Source organism: Aedes albopictus, chromosome 2 (genome assembly GCF_035046485.1).
Source record: "Aedes albopictus strain Foshan chromosome 2, AalbF5, whole genome shotgun sequence".
NCBI classification, from domain to species: domain Eukaryota; kingdom Metazoa; phylum Arthropoda; class Insecta; order Diptera; family Culicidae; genus Aedes; species Aedes albopictus.
In genome coordinates this window covers 471,222,038-471,246,868 of record NC_085137.1, presented here as the reverse complement: position 1 = coordinate 471,246,868, position 24,831 = coordinate 471,222,038, and the positions used below count along the sequence as shown (strand labels likewise).

The 24,831-nt window shown below is 36.1% G+C and overlaps 1 protein-coding gene and 1 long non-coding RNA gene across 2 annotated transcripts; both read left to right on the top strand.

Annotated features, from left to right (window-relative positions):
- The first annotated feature begins 659 nt into the window (after positions 1-659).
- LOC109418045 (E3 SUMO-protein ligase NSE2) lies at positions 660-1,653 on the top strand. The gene is made up of 3 exons (XM_019692209.3): positions 660-898; positions 965-1,092; positions 1,152-1,653. Exons 1-3 carry the CDS (start codon positions 811-813, stop codon positions 1,542-1,544), a joined length of 609 nt encoding a protein of 202 aa, XP_019547754.2. The 5' UTR covers positions 660-810; the 3' UTR covers positions 1,545-1,653.
- Positions 1,654-8,487: 6,834 nt separating this feature from the next.
- Positions 8,488-12,828, top strand: LOC134288641 (uncharacterized). The gene is made up of 2 exons (XR_009998077.1): positions 8,488-9,096; positions 9,149-12,828. It is a non-coding gene; the product is annotated as an uncharacterized LOC134288641 (long non-coding RNA).
- The last annotated feature ends 12,003 nt before the right edge of the window (positions 12,829-24,831 follow it).

The following is a 24,831-nucleotide window of genomic DNA, read 5'->3' as shown; positions in this document are numbered from 1 at the left end:
AAAGTTTTTAATGAATTTCCTCTAAGAGTTACGTCTGTTTGTCTGTGCTTCTATCCCATCTTGTCACACTTGACAAGTTGTTCATGTGCGGCCTGTTAGAAAGTGTTCCCCGCAAGCGGCGTCGCTGCACCGAGGGGTGTTGACGGCACAACCAGCAACCCGAATAAAAAATACAATAGAAAAACCGAACGTTGTATTGTAACAGTACTATTTAGAATCATATTTTTACAATAAACACCATCCAGGTAACCACTAAGCATTTGGATAAGCCGTGCATCAGCCCGTATTATGCATTTGAACTGCTTGCTGCAGTTCGAATGCATAACTGCCTTGAGTTAGCATAAGCTGTGCTGCTCAAAAGCTTTTGGCTGTTAACTAGCATTTCAACTGCTTGAAGTGTTTTCACTTGGGAGCAATGAGATTGCTTTTCAACTGCTCTTTAAATGCTAGGAGCAAAAAAGAAGAGAGAGTCGATGAAGAGAACTCTCTCATGTTACTTTCGCCCTTATTTAAACTCTATCTAGAATTTTCTATGAAGGGAAGGGAGGCACATCGAATCGTTTTCCCCTAACATTAGAATCTTGCGTTTTGTTTTCCGTGTGGAACGCAAAAACGCACTGCGCTCGACAAAACACGAAGCGGACCCGACGGACCCGCTTGTTGGTAAACAAAATCAGAACTTCGCGGCTATTATATTTTGCGCGAGTACCGGCTTTACTTTTTTGTCGTTTTGCGGTGAAATTAAAGCTATTTTTGTTACAATTTACATTCCCTGCTATCGGAAATCCTAAATTTATTTAATTCGCAAGGATGGCGGATATGTTCAGTAACAATTTGGACAAAATTTTCGAAAGCATCACCAGCACAGTCAAACTTGCCAAGGATTATGGCACAGCAGGTAACGGTTTAGTGATAATCAATACGTCGTATATTATTAAATTAAATCGATGTTCTTATCTTCCAGATCAAAAGAACATCAAGATTTACGGTGCACTTGCGGAAAAATTAGTGACAATCGAACAGAAATTCAACGGTCACAAGAAAGCCTTGCAGGAGTCATCGAAAGAAGTGACCCTCGAAGAATTCGACCGGGTAAATACACTCAACACACTGGGACCAATAGCCCTAACAATTTTCACACTCCATTCTAGCGCTACCAATCTAGTCTACCGACCAGCAAGAGCAACGTAAAGCAACTGAAGCGCTACAAGGAATACATCACACACACCGGTTCGATCCTAGATGTGGATGGTCTACCGGGTTCGAGCGCCACCAACGACGATGACGAGGAGATGCAAATGGAGGATGCAGTCCAAGAGATGGATCCGATTACGAAACTGCCGCTCGAGATCCCGGTGCGCAACCGACTGTGCCAGCACGTTTACGAGAAATCGGCCATCGAAGGGCTATTGAAGAAAAATCCACGAACGCGCTGCCCAGCGATGGGATGCCCGTCGAATGAATACGTGACCTTGGCCGATCTGCAGGAGGATAAACAACTCCGGCAGATATTGATGCAGCGGCGAGAGCGGGACTATATGTAAGGGTTGAACGAGTTTGAATAAGGATTTGTTTGCACAATGTTTAATCTTGGACTGTATGTACATATTTGAAGCATATTCTGTTGAAATATTAAAGACAACTTGAAAATAATCACCCGCATTCTTGTATACGATCAAATCCACTGCAGTTCAGTTGCATACTTAGCAGCTGCAAAACTGTAATTTCATTTTACATCAAAGACATGCTCCAAAAACCCTAGTCGGGTAAAACGATATTTAAATCTTTGAAAAAAAAAAGGTCTATTATGCACTACTACAATTTCAAGCATAACTTTTCAATCCGACCTAACTCGAGAATGTAAACAAATCCGGGTTAACAGCTGCATGCATGATTCATTAAGCAAATTGAAGAATCCACATCACTGTTTGATATTGCTTAATTTGTTTAACTAAGCATATTATTCGAAACGACGTATCTAACTATTTTGATGTTTACAACTTTACTGATAGATACACCGTTTTGATATATGAGAAATCCAAACGACGTATCTAGCCAAAATCAAAAGTAACAGATACACCAAACTGGCACCATACAAAAGCGACGTATCTGGCATGACGTATATCTCGAACCAACCCGTATGTGTATTTTTGTCAAAATTCATTGTGAAAATGATATGGAATGAGTAGGTTTTGTTCCTTACCTAGTGCGTGCAATATCCCTGGTGATGTTAAGCACGAAAAAACTTATGAGAAGTATTTTTATAAAAAAACTATTTTAGTGAAATGGTCGTCAACATTGACCATGAATTTACTCAGATCCGTGAAAAAGTTAGATACGTCGATTTGAAAAATTATGCTTGATTTAATCTTTTCTCTCTTGGCCAAGAGACGCCAACTTTTGGCATTCGTGATATTATAATATGAACAACTGTTCGGGGATGAAACCGATAAAACGCACCTTGAGGTGGGGCAAAACGCCCTCTGGCATTTCCAGCTTTGAACTCGAATGAAATATCATCTATGAAAAAGCAGGGTACGCCAATGATTGCCTTCATGCCGTCCGAATCAAAGCACAAAGATTTGAGACTAATCTCTGAATCTTAAAAGAACACGGAGCAACATGGGAGACCTGGGTGGATGAGCTAAAGTGGGTCCAGGGGGCTAGCGGAAATGGCTTCGTTATATATTCACCTTAAAGCCTTAAAGATTTCACGAAACCAATATAACTATGAAAATGCGAATTCGTTTCTTCAAACCACATATTTTAATTTGAAAAAGTTGTTAACTTCTTTTTCCGATCAGCCTAGATAGTGTGTAGTGTCGTTAGCGGTTTTCTCAATTGGCTAAGAATAACACTACGAACCGCCTGATCCAGTGGTAAGAGTCCACTAAACAGGTGACCCCTAATTTATATGCGGCTTTATGCTTACTATGCCAAGGAATGAATGGTTAGGGGGGTCTAATAAAAACCTAACCACAAACGGAGCCTGTGGAGAATTGGGGCGTCCTCCACAGTATTACGCCCTTACTGCGCTAACTGGAGCAATAGTGCAGTGGACCTTGCGTTTCTCCGAGATAATCAGTTGCCTTTCTTAACCCTCGAGCGATCGCGCTGTTGTATTTTGTACAACACGTTTAAAAAATCTCGCTTTTTGTACTCAGCATTAGCGTGGTGCTGACGCAGGTAGTCAACGGCGCGAGTTACGGAAGGTTAAGTCTCAAATTTGAGGCTAAATAAGGGCGGGATTATTCAAATGTTGATAATTAGCTTACAATATTACCTAGGGTCTTGTACCATTTGGGCAGGTGTACCTATTTTGGGCATTTGTCGCTATAACTAAGTCAATTTCAATCCGATTGATTTGAATTCTTGTACAGAGTTAGATACTGTACGTGCCTAACTCTATACAAAATTTAGAATCAATCAATTTGAAATTGACTTAGTTATAGCAACAAGTGCCCAAAATAGGTACACCTGCCCAATTGGTACAAGACCCTATATGGGTTCGCTTAATGCGTTTTTGCCATTGGCGTTTTTTTTCAATTGACACCGATTTAGTTTGTCGTTGATCTTTCCTTTTTGTGCTGTGATTGTGAAGATCGATTGTAATCCTGTCTAGTTTGGGTAGTGGCTAGGAAACCTCAGATTAATTTTCAGCGTAAAAAGCGTGCGTAGCTTTCATTTTCGTTGGGTACCTAACTTCTGTATAGGTTACCTCGTGAACCCAGTTTTGCTTCTTTCATTATAAATAAAGTGTCGTGCCTCGATCATGTTATATGTTAGAATAAGGTTAACAGTATGTTTCTACATTTCCTTATGGATGCCTTCAAGCATCTTTTCGCTTTAATTTTTTTTATTAGTAATACATACTAGTGTCGCTCACATTTTTTTTTAATCTTTCCTGACTCTTAGATTGTTTCATAGGTTTTCTGGTATCAAACATATCAATTGAAACCACATTTTAAAATTTCATGTTTTTGGAATTCTTAAGCTTCAGCTTAGCTTTTGATTTTACTAGAACTTGTCCAAAGTTTTTAATAAGTATCATGAACATTATTTACGTTCTTTTCAGAATAATTACAAGGTCTTCGGAACAGCTTAGCGGCATGCAAGTTTGCCGATCTGGTAGTGTGAAGAGCTAGCTTTGACCACAGACAGACGTTCTAGCTCGAACAAATTTATTCAAATTTTCTATGTAAATTTTCACTAGCGACACCTAGGCAACCGATTGCCACAGTGCAGTCGCGTGCAGTTGACAGTTTGAGAAACCACGTGCTTCCAGCCGCTTACTTACCACCCAATTCACCACCCACCGAAAAATGAAATCAAAACAAACACTGTCGAAATCATTCCTACATTTGCGTCACATTCACAAAGATTTCCCAATGCGAATGAAGTTCATCCAAATGCAGTTTTATTCAAGCAAATCTATGTAAAATAAAAGTAATAATGTGTAAAATATTTTACAAGAGTCCTGCGCTAATTTGTGCAAAAGATTTTAGACATTAAATAAAAGTCATTTACTCTGCACAAATTATGTGGAAACATTATTAGCGTGCAAAACGTGCGGTCTTTTCCCGCCATCCGGCTGGAAGACGACCGTGGTGACAGTTGTTGGTCGCAACGCACATGTGAGGCAGCGATTGAATATGAACGTCGCTAACGCCATCTGTTCGCTGATTGCCACTTGGCAATTTGTGGCGGCCATGTTTTTTACACAAGCTGCTGAGTCAAACTTGAACGTCTGTCTGCGCTTTGACCTTTTCGAACCGGACTGTTTCATCAGTACTGCCGCAACCTCGCTGAGCTCGAATAAGTTGGTTATGCTCGGCTTCATCAATTGGGTTATATATGGCCAATCCAGGCCCAAAGGGTTAAGCTAAAATTTATGAAAATAAATTCAATCAAAGCCCACCTGGCAGGTCTTTACAATCTCTTCATGTTTCCCAGTTTGCCAAAATTTTCCTGAATAAATAAAACTGTTGCTTTGCAATTTCCGCAAAAAGTTGAAAGCTTTGGTCAACTTCTGTATAGTAATTTTCATTCAATAAGAATTCTTTAATTATTGCAAACGCTTTAGCACAGACAAACAGACGTAACACTTGCGAAATTTCCGTCGACCACGCTTTTAACGATCATTTTAAATTTGCATAGTTGTGGCTTTCACAACCAGAGGCGCACGCATCGTTTGACGTTTCTATGCGTTTGACATTTCACACTAGCGCCTTCTGTTGACGATATTGCACAACACAGTTATTCGTGCAACTTTTCCACCAGGTGATGGGAGTGTGAACTGGGCGATAGATTTCCATGAACATCGTTCAAGGTGTTACGTCTGGGCTTTAGAATTTTGGCTGAATTGTTGAAATTTAGAAGCTTGTTTTACCTTTACATCTGTGGTACCTTGTGGTATGCACATAATAAATTATTGTATTACTCTATTACGTTTAGCGTGTATGTTTACATTGAGTATCTGTCATATGTGGAGATGTTGTTATTGTTGTCTGGAGTGTGAATCATTGTATGTAATATTGAAGTATCGGTAATAAAGTGTATACAAATAATGAATACAGTTGTTGAATAATCATTACAGAGAAAGATTCTCACATTGGCGACGAGAACGGTGAACAGTGCATGTGAAATTAGTTTAATTTCGGTTCGGGAAGTGTTGTCTTTGGAAAAGAAAGAGACACGGAAAGAAATCAAGCTAGGTTGAAGCAACCACAATTTTGGTTGAGGTTCAAAGTCTGATTTTGGTTGCTACAAGATAAACAAATATTCATTATTATGTATGGGTTTCGTTTACAACAAATGATTTTTTCAAGTATTTTTTGCCTAAATTGTTTGGTTCTTTCGAAGTACTGTTTGCTTCAATTCAAACCAAAATTACACCTTTCTTCAACCCCTGGCATGGTTATTTCTACCAAAAATAGGTTGACGAAAAAAGTATATCGTTGGTATATCCAAACTAGATCTCAGGTAGGATTAAATTATTGAGCTCGGTAAAAATTACCTAAAAATTTGGTTGGGTGAAAACCAATCTAAAAAATGGTTCGAAGGAAGCTAAATTATTAGTTTGTTTACTCCACGTCTCAGCACACTGCTAGCTGCGCCGCGACAGTCGCACTCTTCCTACTAGTTCCATTGTTGTCAACTGAGCAGTAGTGCGCCATGGCAATCTGGTCGACAGATTGCGGTAATTTCATTGCCCGGATCATAATAATTGCAGCTCCAGGAGGCAAAGAGCCACAGAAAAAACATCAACAGTGAACGAGTAATTTTTGGTCTTAGTTCAAGCATACTATTTTTCCTCATTGGCAATCTATTTTTCCAGATTGATGCGCGTTTTGGGCAAGGAGGATACAATTCATGGCCAAAGATCGAGGTTCACGGGCTTGTTTTCTCACCGTAAAGCGACTTTTGCCCCCCCCCCCTTTGGAGCGCACTGCAAAATTTACAATATGGAAGTTTTTAAAACAAATTGATTTACGGTAAAATAAAATCTGTTTTCCTGAAAATACTAAATATGAACAAAATTTCATAGTTTTATTTATACATTTTATTTCGAATAAAAAAAGAATAAGAAGAATGGCGAGGGCTGAGGAAAGGTGGACGTATGAAGTAATTTCAATAAATTAATTGTTTAATTTGATCGGCAGTGCTCGTTTGTTTCGAAGCAACTTTTGTTAAACTGAAACTTGACAATTTGGCTGAAATAACAAACGATTTAGTTTGTTCCGAGAGCTGTCAAAATTAAACGACCAACATAATGGTAAGTTTAAATAAAATTTGGTTGAATGTAGGTATCGTGCCCTCAAAAAAGTAACATGGCATTGTAGGTTGTTTCAACCAATGCCAGAAGTGCAATGAAGCTGGGATTTTGTTTGTGCAAAAATCAACGTTGAGATTTGGTTGAATGTTGCTAAATTTTGTTTGTATTTACTAATTATTTTTCTCCGTGGATGAGTGGTGTGTGTGTGGTGCATGCAGAGTGATGATGACCTCCTCCAGGTGATGACTTGTAATTGAATTTCAACATTGGAATCAAAAAGGTAAATATTGTGTACTAACTGTTCAATATGAATCAAACAATCTATTTGTACCTTCGACTGATGACAATGATCAACCTGTGAGAGATTTTGATGGTGATCGGTATTTTAGTTCAAATCGATGACAATCACTATTGTCAGATAAAGAAATAAAGAACTGTGAAGAAAATCTAAGTTTTGTTGATTGTGATATTAATACTCGTTGAATAGGGTTGTTGTCCTAAATCTAGACTTAAATGCTGAATGATGAATGAAGTATTGATTTGTTAACCGGATGGCCGAGGAAGGTGTAGAGGTGAAACAATATTTTGAAATCAAATTTTGCCGTTGCTGTTAAAAGCCAGTGAAGGCGATGAAAGCCAATGAAGGCGATAAAAGCTAATGAAGGCGACATTCTTGAAATAGCCGTAAAAGGCGGAAAGGATTACAGATAGAAAAGCCGTTGAAGGCGGAAAGCAGAAAAAATGTTATAGGCAGAAGAGCCGACTAAGGCGAAAAACTGTCGATGGCGGAAAGATCCGTCGGAGAGTGAAAAGCTGTTGAAGGCGGAAAAAGCCGTTGAAGGCGGTAAGACCTGCAATGCAGATATAGTCGATTCTTTGTAGAGCCGTATAAGGCGAATTGTGTTATTGTGTTATTAAAAATTGAAGTAATAAAAACGCAACAATGTCGTAAATTTCGTAAGAGACAGATTACCAGCCAACGCAAATTTAAGGGCTGTTTGCAGATCAGAAGGAATTTCTCGGCCTATCTTGATGCATGGGAAATTCCTCGGCTGAATCGCTCAAGAAACCGTTTTTTCTTCGATCGCAGTACGCAGTTGTGAAGAAATGACAGTTCAAATGGCAGTCACCGTAGAAAGTTTCTGCCAGGAATCGTTCTAGAAGTTTCTTTAGCGATTTCTCTTGAACTCCAATCTGGGCTTTATAGTTAAATTGAACCATTAAAAATGAAATTTCACACCAATAAATGGCAGCTGAGAAGGCGAAAGACAAAACTAAGCTTTAGGCTGAGCGTGACTAGAAAAACAGGAACGAATAGTATTTGACTTTCTCTTAGAAACGGCTACGCAGTCTTTTAACAGTGAAACGATGTTTATTAACTGCCCAACGTTTCGACACGGGATTAGTGTCTTCTTCAGGGGAACTGGAATTTACTTACATGTACAAATTTAAACTTTTACATCATTTTGTCGAAAATAACTTACATTAACTTGGTCGTTCTGGTCTTGTGTTTTGTCTAACTGTAACTGTCCTGGTAATGTTTTTTTGGTACATGCTGTAAAATTATTGTCAGTATAAGATTAGTCTAATTGTCTGTCTGATGTTTTTTTAAAAAAATAATGGAAATGAAATATCTTACACTTAATGAATTGTTTTAACTTTTAACGGACAATTGGCAATGGCGCAATTTCGCATTTAGAATCTCCCCAGTTTTGTTCGAATATTGGTTGGTAGCGATAATGCCCTATCTTAATAACTACGTTTGGTCTACAGAATTGTCTTGTGTGTTCGGTTTGTAGCGTATGGTCATATTCTTGATGCTGTGCAACACTGCTGCGTATGTAGTACTTAGCCTATCGATGTCTGTTCGCTTATTAACTGTATGGTCTGTATTCGTGATGTGACACATTTCAAGGAATGGTAGTATGGTCGGTTTGTAGCTGTGATCTATAATCTGTGTTAGGTCTAAGTTGAATCTATGGTTGTGTTGTATGCAGTGTTGGATTAGAGCGGTGGTTGTTTCTATTAGTGTTGCTTTCGCTGTATCTGTGTTAGTCTGACTGTTGCTCATAATTTTCTCCAGTTTGTTTACGTTACTTTTGTGTCCTATCAGTCTCCTACTCAGGTTGTTTCTGGTCATTCCAACGTAACAGCTATCACAGTTGTTACATGGAATCTTGTAAATTACGTTGCTTATTTCTCCTCTATTTGTAGGGTGTTTCACTTTCGTATGGAGCTGGTTAATCGTCCGTGATTGTCTAGTGGTGATCGTAATGTTTGGGTAGTCCTTGGCCAGTATCTTGGTGATTCGTCGTGTGAGGGTAGGTACATATGGAATTGATCTGTAGGTTTTTTCATATTGTGTCATTTCAGGTTGTTCTGCTCTCTGTAGGTGATTCATCGGTCCGGTCGTGTTGATAGTTTGGTTGATGCTGGTTGTTCTGGTTTGGAGGTTTTGATCTGCAATGATGACATCAGACGAATTTTGAAGCGGTGGATCAAGTTGGGTGGGGTTTGCTGGCAGGATGGCTGGCTGGGATGGTGGCTGGTGTTGCGGCTGGCATAAAGTGGATCCTGTGGTATTGCCGGATGTTGACGATGTTGTGGGTGGAACGGGCGATAGCTGGCATGATGGTCGGCTGGGTGGGCTGTTGGTTTGTGGGTGGCTAACTGGCATTATGGCTGGTTGGGTGTGTGGCTGATGAGTTAATGTAAGTTATTTTCGACAAAATGATGTAAAAGTTTAAATTTGTACATGTAAGTAAATTCCAGTTCCCCTGAAGAAGACACTAATCCCGTGTCGAAACGTTGGGCAGTTAATAAACATCGTTTCACTGTTAAAAGACTGCGTAGCCGTTTCTAAGAGAAAGTTGAATCCCAACAGTCGAACCTCCAATAGCAAATAGTATTTGAATATGTTCCAAATGCAAATATAACTGAGCAGATACTGAGATTGTTGTGGACCCACTTCAGGTGATATATATTGAAGTTATCATTGCTCAGTAAAGTAGACTTAGAGACGTAAAAAGGGTTGGCTCTTGAAACCAAATTAACATGAAGACATGATTTAACTAATGCTTTGTCCTCTCTTACAAGACTAAAATGTAACTTCAAGAAAATTAACATCAATGTGTGAGAATAATTAAACTGTCTTGGTAGTTTGCAAGATAGGAAGTCAAAATGACAGTTAAAGCATTCATTGAAGCTAGACGACATATTCAGAGCAGTTGCTAACCACTAACCTGTTAAGTATCATGCTAGTCAAATGGCTAGTTGAATTGGATATTTAAAAAAAATCGAACAATAAAAAATGAAACTTTTCGGTTTAACTAGAAGTCTCAGGAATTCGAGTAAAAAGCGCTTTATAACCTATTGAATGCCACTAAATGTTTATGCGATTCAAGTACAGTGACTTCTTGAGTAATCACTTCTGAAGTCTTTGAATATAAAATGTATCGGGTGTGGTCAGGAGGGGCATTCTGACTTATGATTGCCTAACACTGGATATAGTGCCATTTTTGCTAATAAGTGGGCCATCTTGCCAAGAACTGTGGAACTTTGTTCTCTAAGTACAGCAGTGCGCTCAACAACAAATTCTGCACAATAATTTCCTTACAGGAAGAGACAAATTTTGATCAGTTAAAGAAGTATTGAAACTATTATTGAGGAGAATAATGTACAGTATATCAAAAGCACAAGATATTGGAATAATAAAAGATAATCATTTCTGTAACTACAGGAATAGATATATCTAATGAAAGCTGGATCATGAGGTTTGTTTTTCAGTCGAGCTTATTAATGCAAACAGATACCATTTATTAACATGTTACCTTGTTTGAATTTTTAGATTTCATACACTGGAAAAACTGCAAATATTGTATGCATGTGTCGTACACAGATTTTTGCAATTTGTCTTAGATAACCCTTTTCATGTGTAGATACACATAGTTTATATAAGGTCCATCGATTTTATGTGTGATCCAGCGTGGAAAACGAGTATGTGTGTACAAATAAAATTTATATATCAAATCCATGGATTTTTACCAATAAAAATGTGTGTACATGTATAAGTGATATTTGTGTTAATAAGTTCATTGAAAATTTGAATAAAAACGTGCTTTAAATTGTTTCAGTACACAGAAATGAATCGTAGAGGCAAGCGTAAGAGCCATCATGACACAGACAATCATGGTCAGTGTGCACTACGTCAGACATGTAAGCGTTAACAAAAAAAATGAGGATGTATTTCATCGAAAAAAATGTGAAATAAGTGATATAATAGACAGATGATTGGGCTTTGCAATAATGCAGAATATTCTAGTCCGATCCAACGAACTGAGAATATTTTCAATATGATGAGCATATGTAGAAAATCAGAGTTACTTAAAGATAAAAAGTTCTAAATTTTGACGGTACATTGAATGCGAATAATTTGGAAAAGGCTTGTTAAGATAGCTTCATTAGGTATCTAGAGTGAGAACATAATATGTTGAGGGGCTTTTGCAATATTTTGGAGGTACACCATTAAAATAAATCCTACAGTTCAGAACCCAAAAGAGCGACATCAAAGGAACAAATTTTTGGTTTTGTAATGTTAAAATAGGTTTGATTGAGCACGAATCACTAGTTAATGCGGGAAAATATGCATCGTAGAATGTAAACCTATTGAACGACCAAACCGTAAAAATAAACTCATTCAGTTTGAAAGGTAAATGGTAAATCATGAGAATTCCGTAATTATCCGAAACATGATTCCTAAAAACGTGGACACCTATTTATTTTGTTATCTGGAGAAAATTGCTTTGTATATAATAATTGGCTACTATCATTACGTTTTCGGTTGGAAGCCGAAATGACTGGCGGTGCGAAAATTGATGTTTAACCCAAGGTTTAACCTACTTATAAACACAGCAACTCCATTTAGATTAGTGCTAATTTAAGCTCTTAAGTAGCTTAATGATGCAACCGGTTCAAATTTACGTCAAAACTGCAACTTTGCATGTGCTTAAATGCGTGATTTCGATTTGGTACTGCGACGATGATGTATGTATTAAGAATTTGAGATAATTATAGGATTACAACATGAAAAAAAGAATGAATATTAATATTCTACTATACTTTCAAACAGCTAGTGCGGTTGCGAGTTTTGTGAACAATATATATTAAATATAATTCAAAAACTGGATGTTTTCAAATTACTATTTAGCTAAAACTAGTATTACAAATATTGCTTTGGACAAGTGACGTTTTTCTAAATCGTGATTTGATTTAAAAAAAATAAAGCCAAACTTCTGAATATATTCTGAACAAGAAACGAGTTCCAGCGAAGTTCGCTAAAATCATAAAATGAAATAGTGTTTGTATGACACTTGGACACTTTGGATCGAAAACGAGTTAATGGATATTGATAATTTTTCCACTGTAACATTCGTGCACTGTTCCGACATATTAGTTAAAAATGTCTGAATAATAATCTGAATATACATACCTTTTGTATGAGATTCTTCTATGAAAGGACATGTCAAAAAAAATCAGTGGGTAGTATACAATGTTTGCATGCTAGCTGTCATTGAAAACATTTAAGAAGAGGAAAGCAATTCCATTAATTCATCAGCAAAGGTAATATTTAGCTTGCACTCAGTATTAAAAATATTTTGGGATTTGGGAAAATACTTGGGTCAAAATAATATTTCATTTTAGGTACAACCACAAGTAACGGCCAAGTAATTTACCAAAATGCCGAGCAGAGATGGATGACCAAATGGATGACTGTACTACTAATTCTGATGTGAGACTGAAGCGAGACGTTCATAAACTGAGGAGACTATAAGCGAAAACAACGTGGAGTGACCTTGCTGCGGATCTGGAGAAAAAACGAGATGTGGTACCTTGTGGTATGCACATAATAAATTATTGTATTACTCTATTACGTTTAGCGTGTATGTTTACATTGAGTATCTGTCATATGTGGAGATGTTGTTATTGTTGTCTGGAGTGTGAATCATTGTATGTAATATTGAAGTATCGGTAATAAAGTGTATACAAATAATGAATACAGTTGTTGAATAATCATTACAGAGAAAGATTCTCACAACATCTGAGTTTCTTCTTATTTTTAAAACTCTCATGATGAAATCAACATGATTTTTGAAATCTCACAAATATTTAAACTATGTTTGAGAAATTGTTTAGTAAATTCCATATTTTTAAGAACTGTAGAGCTCGATTTTCAGGAAAAACTCGAAAACTGTTCTACTTAAACTTTAATGAAGCACGATCTTTGTGACGAACAAGATAGCTACCCTACACATTACTCAGCCAAGCACGATAATCTGTCGGACAAGGCGAGTCACTCGATTAGTCACTCAACGGTTGGAACGATCTCACCAATTTGGATGACCAGTCGACCGATGATGACCAGGAGATGCTGGGAAGAGATCGAGAAAGTTTAGTTGTCCACTACTCGCGACCGGTCACCGGAGGGCGAACCTCCGTTCGTTTGTACATTAGAGTTTAAGAATAAATGTTAGTTCGTAATAAATGTAAATTTAGTGTAGTTAATGAAAATTTAAGTGTTTCCTGTGTACTCGGTGTTGTGTTATATGTGCTATATGAGAAGACATCCCGGAATCAAGGCCTTCCTTGGCCCTAGTGCATGAAACGCTTGATAGAATTGGCCTTTCTACCGAAGTGACGAACGACCGGATTTCACCAGCCTAAGGTCATCTGAAGGACGCGAATTTCGAAGGTATCCCAACTATCTTGATATCAGCGCATAATTACCGAAGTAACAATTCGAAGTCATAAATAAACATGCATGCTGAATAATTGCTTGTTTATTACAATCTTAGTTGAACAAAAATGTACTTGGAATAATATGCTGAAATGATGTTATTTACATTGTAAATAAGCCATAATAGAATATTCGACTCTTACACGAACAGCGATTTAATTATAAGCTTAACAAACGTCGTCAATTTTTGTTTGTTAGATTTGTCTATATATGGTTTAATGTTAGCTGAATAAGAACTTTTTTCTACATGTAAAAGAACTTATATTCCACAATCTCCCATAGCTGATTATTGTGGTTTATATAAGTCGAACAAATGTTTTTGATTTTTATTACTTCAGCTGTTATGACAACGTTCAACAACGGTTTAATAGGATGCTACAGAAGCTACATAAGCGCATTCATGATTTATTTGTTCGATTATCACCTTTCAATGGACTGAAGTGCTGGTAATAAAGCAGTTTTTCAGTATTTATTATAAGTTGATATTTTTGCATTGCATTTTCGCAATATATAGAACATTTGCTGATTTTCGTATCAATTTGAAAATTTGTAGTCAAATTCATTACATTGTTTTTACCTTTTCTAACTAACCAGAATTCCGAGTAATTTTCTTTCACTGGTTTGAGAAGATGTTTCGCTCTGAGCGGTCGATTTCCCAATTCCAGTATGGCGTAGACGGCAAGGCATTCGACGGACGATTGGGAGATCGCCGGTTCAAATCCCAAATTGAGGAAACTTTTAGAAGCGTCGGTGTGTTATAAATATGTTTAAATGAGAAAAAAATAAACATGATTAACTTGCAGAAATTGTATCTGCATATAATTTTCTTTTTTGTTTTCAGCAGATTATTATAGCTGAATACAAGTTTAATATGGTGCTGTTATAACCCAGGTTTCTACAGATAGTATAGCTAGTGTCGCGCTAGCCGAGAATTTTGCTTGATAACTTCTCCACTTTTGCTTTAATAAGGCCTGATTACAAACTGCTATTAAATTTAGTTAAATTGTTGTTCAATTACATGTTGAATAAAATGTCGTTGCGATGTTGGTTAAATGAGTGATTGTTCCTTGGGTATGCATCAAAAATTTTGGTCGTTGATAGAAGTTCATGATTTTGTTTTTACCCTTCTTACACCCATAAGAAGAGTATAAATATCGCTCGAAAAACCGACTTTCGATCCGAGGCCCGGAGGGCCGAGTCTCATATACCAATGAACTCAGCTCGACGAACTGAGTGTGTGTGTGTATGTGTGTGTGTGTGTGTGTATGTGCGTTACAAAAAAAAGTCACGCACGTTTCTCAGCCGTCTGTCAACCGATTTGAGTTCTCTTGGAAGCAAATGAAAGCTACTACATCCTAGTAGAACGCTATTGAATTTTTTTTTTCGATTGGACGTTTGGTACTTATGAGTCATACATCTAAACTTCTAGCGTAACATTTGAAAAGGGCCTATCTGCAAAACGTAGACATTGAGAAAATCGCATGAGAAGATTACCTCCCAGATTAGTTAATCCTATTTAAAAACAAAAGACTTTTTTAGGTGTTTTATTCCATCTATTGACACATATGGTTCTGTGCTTTATTTGCATCATACTATAGCAAAAATTCCATAAATAATGTATTTTGAACATGAACGGCAGATAGGCCCTTTTACAATCTGAAAATCAGTTAGGCCCTTTTATCGTCGGCAATTTCAGTTAGGCCCTTTTATTTTTTCCTTATTTTTAGCTAATTTTAATTATTCTGGATTATTATTATCGATAATTCAAGGAAAGTTAAAGAGCTACTCAAAATTATTGGGAAACTTGAAAAATAACCCAAATTTACAAAAAGGCCTATCTGATTTGAAGGAAAAATTTCAGTTAGGCCCTTTTATTTTTTCTTAATTTTAGCTAATTTGAAATATTTTGGATTTATTTTCATCTATAATTCAAGGAAAGTTAAAGAACTACTAAAAATTGTTGGAAAATATGAAAAATAATCAAAATTTACAAAAGGGCCTATCTGTTTTGAAGGGTAATTTTCAGTTAGGCCTTTTTGAATGCAGTTAGGCCCTAAAAGATTATTCAATTTCAGATAGGCTCTTTTGAAATTTATTTAAAATACGGGTAAAATAGCTCTTTTCTCATTGATTAAGGTGTTATGGGTAGCTTAGGTAAATATTGATAGGAATAGTGAAAAATCGGGTTTGTTTACATTTTGCAGATAGGCCCTTTTCAAATGTTACGCTAGACTTTTTAAGATTTTTGACCAAGTGTATCATAATAAATATTTCGGCCGTTTGTCAATCGATTTGGGTTCTCTTGGCACCAAATGAAAGCTACAGCATCCTAGTAGATCGCCCAGAAATTTTATTTCGATTGGACATTTGGTTACCGATATATCTTTCGAAGAGTACTTAGGAGTTATACAACTAAACTTTTTGAGATTTTTAACAAAGTGTATCATACTAAATATCTCAGCCGTGTGTCAATCGATTTGGGTTCTCTTGGCACCAAATGAAAGCTACAACATCCTCGTAGATTGCTCAGAAATTTTATTGGGATTGGACATTTGGTTACAGAGATATCTTTCGAAGTATACTTAGGATTTATTCAACTAAACTTTTTGAGATTTTTGACCAAGTGTATCATAATAAATATCTCAACCGTATGTCAACCGATTTCGGTTCTCCTGGCACCAAATGAAAGCTATAACATCCTAGTAGAACCCTATACAATTTTATTAGGAGTGGACATTTGGTTTTCGAGATATCTTTCAAAGAGTACTTGGGAGTAATACAGGTTAACCTTTTGAGAGATTTTCGGCCAAGTGTATCATAATAAATATCTCAGCCGTCTGTCAACCGATTTGGGTTCTCTTAGCACCAAATGAAAGCTACTGTATCCTTGTAAAAGGCTCTGACATTTTATTTGGATTTGACATTTGGTTACTGAGATATCTTTCGAAGAGTATTTCAATAAATTCCTTTTTACCCTTCTTACACCCATAAGAAGGGTATAAATACCGCTTGGAAAACCGACTTTCGGCCCGAGGCCCGCAGGGCCGAGTCACATATACCATTCAACTCAGCTCGACGAATTGCGCAAATGTCTGTATGTGTGTGTGTGTGTGGGTGTGTGTATGTATGTTACAAAAAAATGTCACTCACGTTTCTCAGCCGTCTGTTGACCGATTTGAGTTCTCTTGGAAGCAAATGAAAGCTACTACATCCTAGTAGAACGCTATTGAATTTTATTTTGATTGGACGTTCGGTTACCGAGATATCTTTCAAAGAGTGCTAGGGAGTAGTACAACTTAATTATTTTAGATATTTTTGACAAAGTGTATCACCATAAATTTCTCAGCTGTCTATCAACCGATTCGGGTTCTTAAGGCCCCAAACGAAAGCTACTGCATCCTAGAAGAACGCTTTTGAATTTCATTCCGATTGGACATTTTGTAACCGAGATGACTATCGGGGAGTACTTTGGAGTAATACAACTTAACTTTTTAAGAGGTCTTTGACAAAATGCTTCATAATAAATGAATCAGCCGTGTGTCAATCGATTTGAGTTCTCTCAGCATCAAATGAAAGCTACAGCATCCTAGTAGTATGCTATTAAATTTCATGCCGTTTGGACATTTTGTTTCCGAGATATCTTTCCACAAGTACTAAGGAGTAATAAAATTTACGCTTTTGAGAGATTTTTGATAAAATGTATCACAATAAATTTCTCAGCCGTCTGTCAACAGATTTTTTATGATCATATTTGGTTTCACAAGTTAGTTATACATGAAAATGCAATTGCTACAAATACATAAAAATTACTATCTCTTTGTAATATTTGAGCTTAATAAACAGTAGCAAAAATATCATGGAATGTATGTAGGAAAAGCCTTTTTACCCTTCTTACACCCATAAGAAGGGTATAAATACCGCTTGGAAAACCGACTTTCGATCCGAGGCCCGCAGGGCCGAGTCACATATACCAATCAACTCAGCTCGACGAATTGAGCAAATGTCTGTATGTGTGTGTGTGTGTGTGTGTGTGTGTGTGTGTGTGTGTGTGTGTGTGTGTGTGTGTGTGTGTGTGTGTGTGTGTGTGTGTGTGTGTGTGTGTGTGTGTGTGTGTGTGTGTGTGTGTGTGTGTGTGTGTGTGTGTGTGTGTGTGTGTGTGTGTGTGTGTGTGTGTGTGTGTGTGTGTGTGTGTGTGTGTGTGTGTGTGTGTGTGTGTGTGTGTGTGTGTGTGTGTGTGTGTGTGTGTGTGTGTGTGTGTGTGTGTGTGTGTGTGTGTGTGTGTGTGTGTGTGTGTGTGTATGTGTGTGTGTGTGGGTGTGGGTGTGTGTATGTATGTTACAAAAAATGTCACTCACGGTTCTCAGCCGTCTGTTGACCGATTTGAGTTCTCTTGGAAGCAAATGAAAGCTTCTACATCCTAGTAGAACGCTATTGAATTTTATTTTGATTGGACGTTCGGTTACCGAGATATCTTTCAAAGAGTGCTAGGGAGTAGTACAACTTAATTATTTTAGATATTTTTGACAAAGTGTATTACCATAAATTTCTCAGCCGTCTATCAACCGATTCGGGTTCTTAAGGCCCGAAACGAAAGCTACTGCATCCTAGAAGAACGTTATTGAATTTTTTTTTGATTGGACGTTCGGTTACCGAGATATCTTTCAAAGAGTGCTAGGGAGTAGTACAACTTAATTATTTTAGATATTTTTGACAAAGTGTATCACCATAAATTTCTCAGCCGTCTATCAACCGATTCGGGTTCTTAAGGCCCGAAACGAAAGCTACTGCATCCTAGAAGAACGCTATCGATTTTTTTTTTGATTGGACGATCGGTTACCGAGATATCTTTCAAAGAGTGCTAGGGAGTAGTACAACTTAATTATTTTAGATATTTTTGACAAAGTGTATCACCATAAATTTCTCAGCCGTCTATCAACCGATTTGGGTTCTTAAGACCCCAAACGAATGCTACTACATCCTAGTAGAACACTATTGAATTTTTTTTTTAATTGGACGTTCGGTTACCGAGATATCTTTCAAAGAGTGCTAGGGAGTAGTACAACTTAATTATTTTAGATATTTTTGACAAAGTGTATTACCATAAATTTCTCAGCCGTCTATCAACCGATTTGGGTTCTTAAGGCCCCAAACGAAAGCTACTGCATCCTAGAAGAACGCTTTTGAATTTCATTCCGATTGGACATTTTGTAACCGAGATATCTTTCGAGGAGTACTTTGGAGTAATACAACTTAACTTTTTAAGAGGTCTTTGACAAAATGCTTCATAATAAATGAATCAGCCGTGTTTCAATCGATTTGAGTTCTCTCAGCACCAAATGAAAGCTACAGCATCCTGGTAGTATGCTATTAAATTTCATGCCGTTTGGATATTTTGTTTCCGAGATATCTTTCCAGGAGTACCAAGTAGTAATAAAATTTACGCTTTTGAGAGATTTTTGATAAAATATATCATAATAAATTTCTCAGCCGTCTGTCAACATATTTTTTATGATCATATTTGGTTTCTCAAGTTAGTTATACATGAAAATGCAATTGCTTCAAATACATAAAGGCTACTATCTCTTTGTAATATTTGAGCTTAATAAACAGTAGCAAAAATATCATGGAATGTTTGTAGGAAAAGCCTTTTTTATTTATGATCAAATTTGGTTTCTCAAGTTAGCTCTACATGAAAATGCATTTTTTATTATCAAATTTGGCAAGGGTATAAATACCGCTTGCAATAAATTCTTTTTCATTATTATATTCACTTGTTATCTTGCATGAGTTTTTGACCAGTCTATGGGAAATTATTTTTCAATAAATAATGCTGACCTCATACAAAGTGTATACTAGCAGGTTATTGTTTCCAACAAAATTATAAATAATAATTGAAAACTAACAATATGTTAAATGAAAGCTTTGAATTTATATATCGTGGGAAAAATGCAAGAACCGGACTGTTAAAATAACTAGTTAATGCAAAAAATGATTTACATAGTAGGTAGATATATCATTTTTGTGCTTTTTACACCATAACCATGAATACTAAGTACTTCTAAGCTTATTTATTCAACTGATTAAGAGATATTAGACAAAGTGTACACACTTAATTTGGAATACCGTGTTCGGTAAATTTTTGACGAAAATAGAACAGCTGTATACAGCTATACTGCATTGTTTATCTTTTGCACCAGGTTTTGACAGTTGGTGTACTGAGCTTCAGTAAAATCGATTACCGAAGCTACCGAAATAGTTCTGCTGTTCTATTTTCGTCAAAAAAGTGCTGAACAGGCAATTCAGAATTGAGTGTGTATCTCGCTGATTTTCTTACCCATTTGTTAATCGATTCAAGATCTTTTGGCAGTTAACAAAAGATACAATATTCCAGAATATGTAAGCTATTTTTCAAAAATTACATACAATATTCTCGAAGTTGTCTGGCATTTCTGGTAGTTTAGTCCATGATCCATGATGCTATTTTGGAAACCAATCCACTAGATGCCAAATCCACAATATTTTCTAGAACTTTTGGTCAATTACACAAAATAGATATGTTAAATACAAATAATACAACAATAATTTTAATAAGTGTAAGAAGGGTTCTGTTCACCATAGGTGGATTAAATCGGGTTTTTTATTATTATATTCGTTTGTTATCTTGCATGAGCTTTTGACCAGTCTATGGGAAATTATTGTTCAATCAATAATGCTGACCTCATATAAAGTGTATACTAGCAGGTAATTGTTTTCAATAAAATTATAAATAACAAGTTACAAATAAACAGGAATTCTATGAAAACTAACAATATGTTAAATGAAAGCTTTGAATTTATGTATTGTGGGAAAAATGCAAGAACTGGACAACCAAAATAGCTAGCTAATTCCAAAACTGATTAGCATAGTAGATATATCATTTTTGTCCTTTTTACACCATAACCATGAATACCAAGTACTTCGGAGCTAATTTATTCGACTGATTAAGAGATCACAGTGTATCTTGCTGATTTGCTTATCCATTTGTTAATCGATTCAAGATCTTTTGGCAGTTAACAAAAGATACAATATTCCAGAATATGTAAACTATTTTTTATTAAATTTCATTCAAGATTCTAGAAGGTGTCTGGCATTTTTGGTAGTTTAGTCCATGGTCCATGATGCTATTTTGGAAACCAATCCACTAGATGCCAAATCCACAATATTTTCTAGAACTTTTGGATCATCACACAAAATAAATATGCTAAATACAAATAATACAACAATAGTTTTAATAAGTGTAAGAAGGGTTCTGTTCACCATAGGTGGATTAAATCGTTTTTTTTTGTAAACTAGTGTAACCAATTTGACTTGGAGCGTGGCAGCTGAGCCGATGGTAAATAAATATATGCTTGGTTAGTTCGCTTGTTAATTCGTGTTAGCATATCCATTAGCATGACCACGTTAATAGTCTGTTGTCAGTCCCCATTAAGGATGTCAACATTTGCGAATAATTTGGTATCACAATGCTTGTATTCGTATAGGGTGGGGCGGGGCAAGATGGGTCACCTAAGGATGGATCATTACAACAAATACAACTCGTATTGGTTTGTATTCGTATAGTTAGCTATGCTAAAAGCCGATTAGTTAATAAAAGATAAAACAAGATTTTCAACAAGCAGTTCAAAAAAGTGACCGATTTTGCGCCTAAAAAAAGTGCAGGGCAAGATGGGCCACTTTTTAAGTAATTAATATTTTCTCTACGAAACACAACAATATATAAGCTTTTTCCAGTATTCATATCTCGCGTTTAGTATCATACAGGCGTATCTACAATGATCGATTTTCTCTTTGGATTATTCCGACAAAAACGACCAATATTCGGATGATCGCTCGACGTGTTTCGGTAAATGATGACTAGGATTAGCTTCTAAAACAACAAAAACAACAATTAACCCTCTAATACCCAAATTTTTGATTTTGATCTAAATATCATTTTTCGTCATCTAAAATCGATTTAAACATGTTTTGGAAGATGAATCTTTTTAATTCTCGATTTCGTGAATTTCAGTTTTTGATTTTTCTAATTTTTATTTTTGAACATCCCCACACTTTTATATTTTTCCTGGATGCCAATTTGGGGAACGGATTTTTTGAGATGACAACATTTTGAGATTTTATGATTATTGTTGAAATATTATTATTTCAAATTTTTTTCTCAGAAAATTTTATTTTCCGTGTAATTTTAAGGAAAATAATTTTAGAGTGTATTCGATTCCCTTAAACTATTAAACAAGGATAGAATGATTTGGGAAAAATTTAAAATATGTTAATTGTAGCGATTCAATACAAAATAAACAATGACTTCTAAAAGGTAACTAAAACATCAATTTTTCAATGATTTTTAAAAAATGTAAATACGCTTTTAAATACACCAAAAACCATTTTGAGATATACAGAACAGTCCTAAATAGCAGCCAAAAATATAAAAAAAAAGATTTTCCACGAAACAAAAATTACAAAAATGCTCAAACTATACCCCGTCAAAAGGCGGGATTGGGTATTAGAGGGTTAATACCAACTTTGTTGCTTTCTCATGTACAAGATAGAAAATCGGGTTCTATGAACAAAAACTCAAAAATTGGAAGCACAAAACGGTCATGAAATATAAGACAGTGGGATATAAAAAATATCATAAATGAAATAGTTCGATAAAAATGATTATGGAAACTACTGTATCGATAAGAAAAGATGTTTTCTAATTGGTCAAAGTTATTTAAGCCTGAGAAAAAATGTCGAGAACCATCATTAAAGGATTTCATAATGCAAACATTTTAGTTCCAAAAATTTGAACAACACGGGTGCAACGAACGTAAAATATGTGAAGACCTTAACAACTGTTTATTGCATTCGTGTTTATGGTACGCTAAGCTTCGACATCTAAAGGAAAGAATATGCTGCAAAAATAAATTAGTTGTAAACGCTAAGAAACTGTGATGAAGTTCTAACGTTGCATTGAAAATCTTTAAAAAATAAGAATGCTGATCTCATCAAAATGCTGTGGATATGGCCTTATGATTTTTTCTCAGGTTTTGATGAAGGCATTTCTTATTGGGGCAGAGAATGTGGTAAAGAATTAGATATTTTTTGGGATTTAGTAAGAAATAATGTTGAAAACACCCTTGTGCAAATGAAAATTTTAAGCATGAAGTGAATAATTGAAAAACTTCATCATAGTTTACATAAAATTCAAAAATATCATCATAGTTTACATGAAATGTGAAAATATGGAACACAATAGACCGTGTTGTGAAAAAATTGGTTAAAATTATCAAAACACTTCCTTTTATTCAAAAAACAAAGTGTATTTACAATTTCTGAAACAGTCTATAGTGCTTTATCTCATAGCGATCGCCATCGATACAAAACAAATCGATATCGATCGATGGCAAAAATCTCTCACTGGGATGCTCAGTTAAATGGTACATGTTTTGTTTACTCAATGAGAGCAAAGGGTTTGTACTGCGTGTATTTTGTTTAAAAAAATATAATAATTAATTCAATCAACGTTCAAATTCACGGGTCATTAAAAACAGTCTTCTATACAATAAAACGTGAACGTTACTGAATACATAGGCAAACTCCCACGAATCAACCACTGTATGCGAGCGAACGGACCGTTTTTTCGGTTCACTCTCTTCTAGCGCAATGCTTCTGTAGATTTTACGGGGAAAACATCCATGCATACAAGCTTTGGCGTAGTGCAAAGGTGTGTGGAAGCCACGTGGGGCTCGCTTGATCCACCATGGTCAAGGGTGAAGTGAAATGTGGCTAAGATTTATAAAAAATATCAACAGCGGGATAACAATGATTGGACCGCTTTGCCAAACTAGTTATGGAATTACAGTAAAGGTTCGTTAACTACAAAACATTAACCCTAGTAGGATGCTGGGGTCAGTATGACCCAGACGTACTGTACCCCAGCGTGATGCATCTAGAGTAACATGAGGGTTAATAAATATTGGAGAGCCACCAGCTGTAAAGGCTGGGTGTGGGTGTGGGTGACAGGTTCTATTCCCGGTCGGTCTAGATTTTTTTTGTAATGGAAATTTCCTTAACTTCCTTGGGCATAGAGAATCTAAAACATGTGTATATTATACACATGCAAAATGGTCATTGCTGCTTTGCATTAACATGTCAAAAGGGTCTAACTCGTTTTGGTAAACAAACATGTTTCGTTCGCTGTAGGGTCTATCTCGATCCACCCACGTTTGGCGATACTCTTAACAGAAAGCGTTAAAATTGATCTTTCTGATAAAGATATCGATATGCGGAGTGAATCGATATAGACCATACAGCGACAGAAACATGTTTGTATACCAGAACGAGTTAAACCCTTTTGACATGTTAAAGCAGATTGGCAGAGGAATCTGTCACAGATAAAAGCTGTGGGAATGCTCATAGAACACTAAGCTGAGAATCAGGCTTTGGCTTTGTCCCAGTGGGGACGTTACGCCCTGAAGAAGAATTAATATAGGGTGCCGAGTAGGTTGTCCCAAAATTTGCACATGGTCGAAAAGCTTGGGGGCTCACCCTGCAAATGATAGCTAAGGGTGTTAGAAACAAACTTTTGTATGACGGCAACTTTCAAAAATGACGTTTAGAGGTCGCCCCGGCGAGATTTATGAAAAATGGCCATTTTTCGTAATAAATTTCATACAAATATTTTTTACCATACAATAATTGGCAATACCCACTATTTTTATATTTTTTACAGCTTGGTATGGATCCAAACTTCATGGGAAAAATAATTAACGACATGTTTTGCAGGTAACTTTTTGATACTGAATTTTTGAATTCACTAAAATTTCTCATTTTTTGATATGCTTTGCATTTTACCCATCATAAAAAGTATCTGAACCTAATGCTAATTTAAAACAATTTTCATAAAAAGATAGGAAATTTTATGAGGAAAAACTTTGCCGAAGACAGCATGGCGTTTTTTCTATCCGTTTTAGAGTTATTCACGATTTACTATTTGGTGAAATCTGGATTTTTAGGTATTAAAAAAAAAGCACAAAAGAACTGCCCAAAAACACATACAAAGTAAAAAATGACGCATGCTCAACAAGTTTTTGTCTTGATTGTGTTTAGGAATTGTGGTAGCATCATTCATTGAATTTTTCTTTCCGTTGACAAATCCATTTTCTTTGATCTAGAAAGGCGGATACTAGCGACAAACTTTATCATAAGGTACCATTCTCGGTACCATTTTGAGATGCCTCAG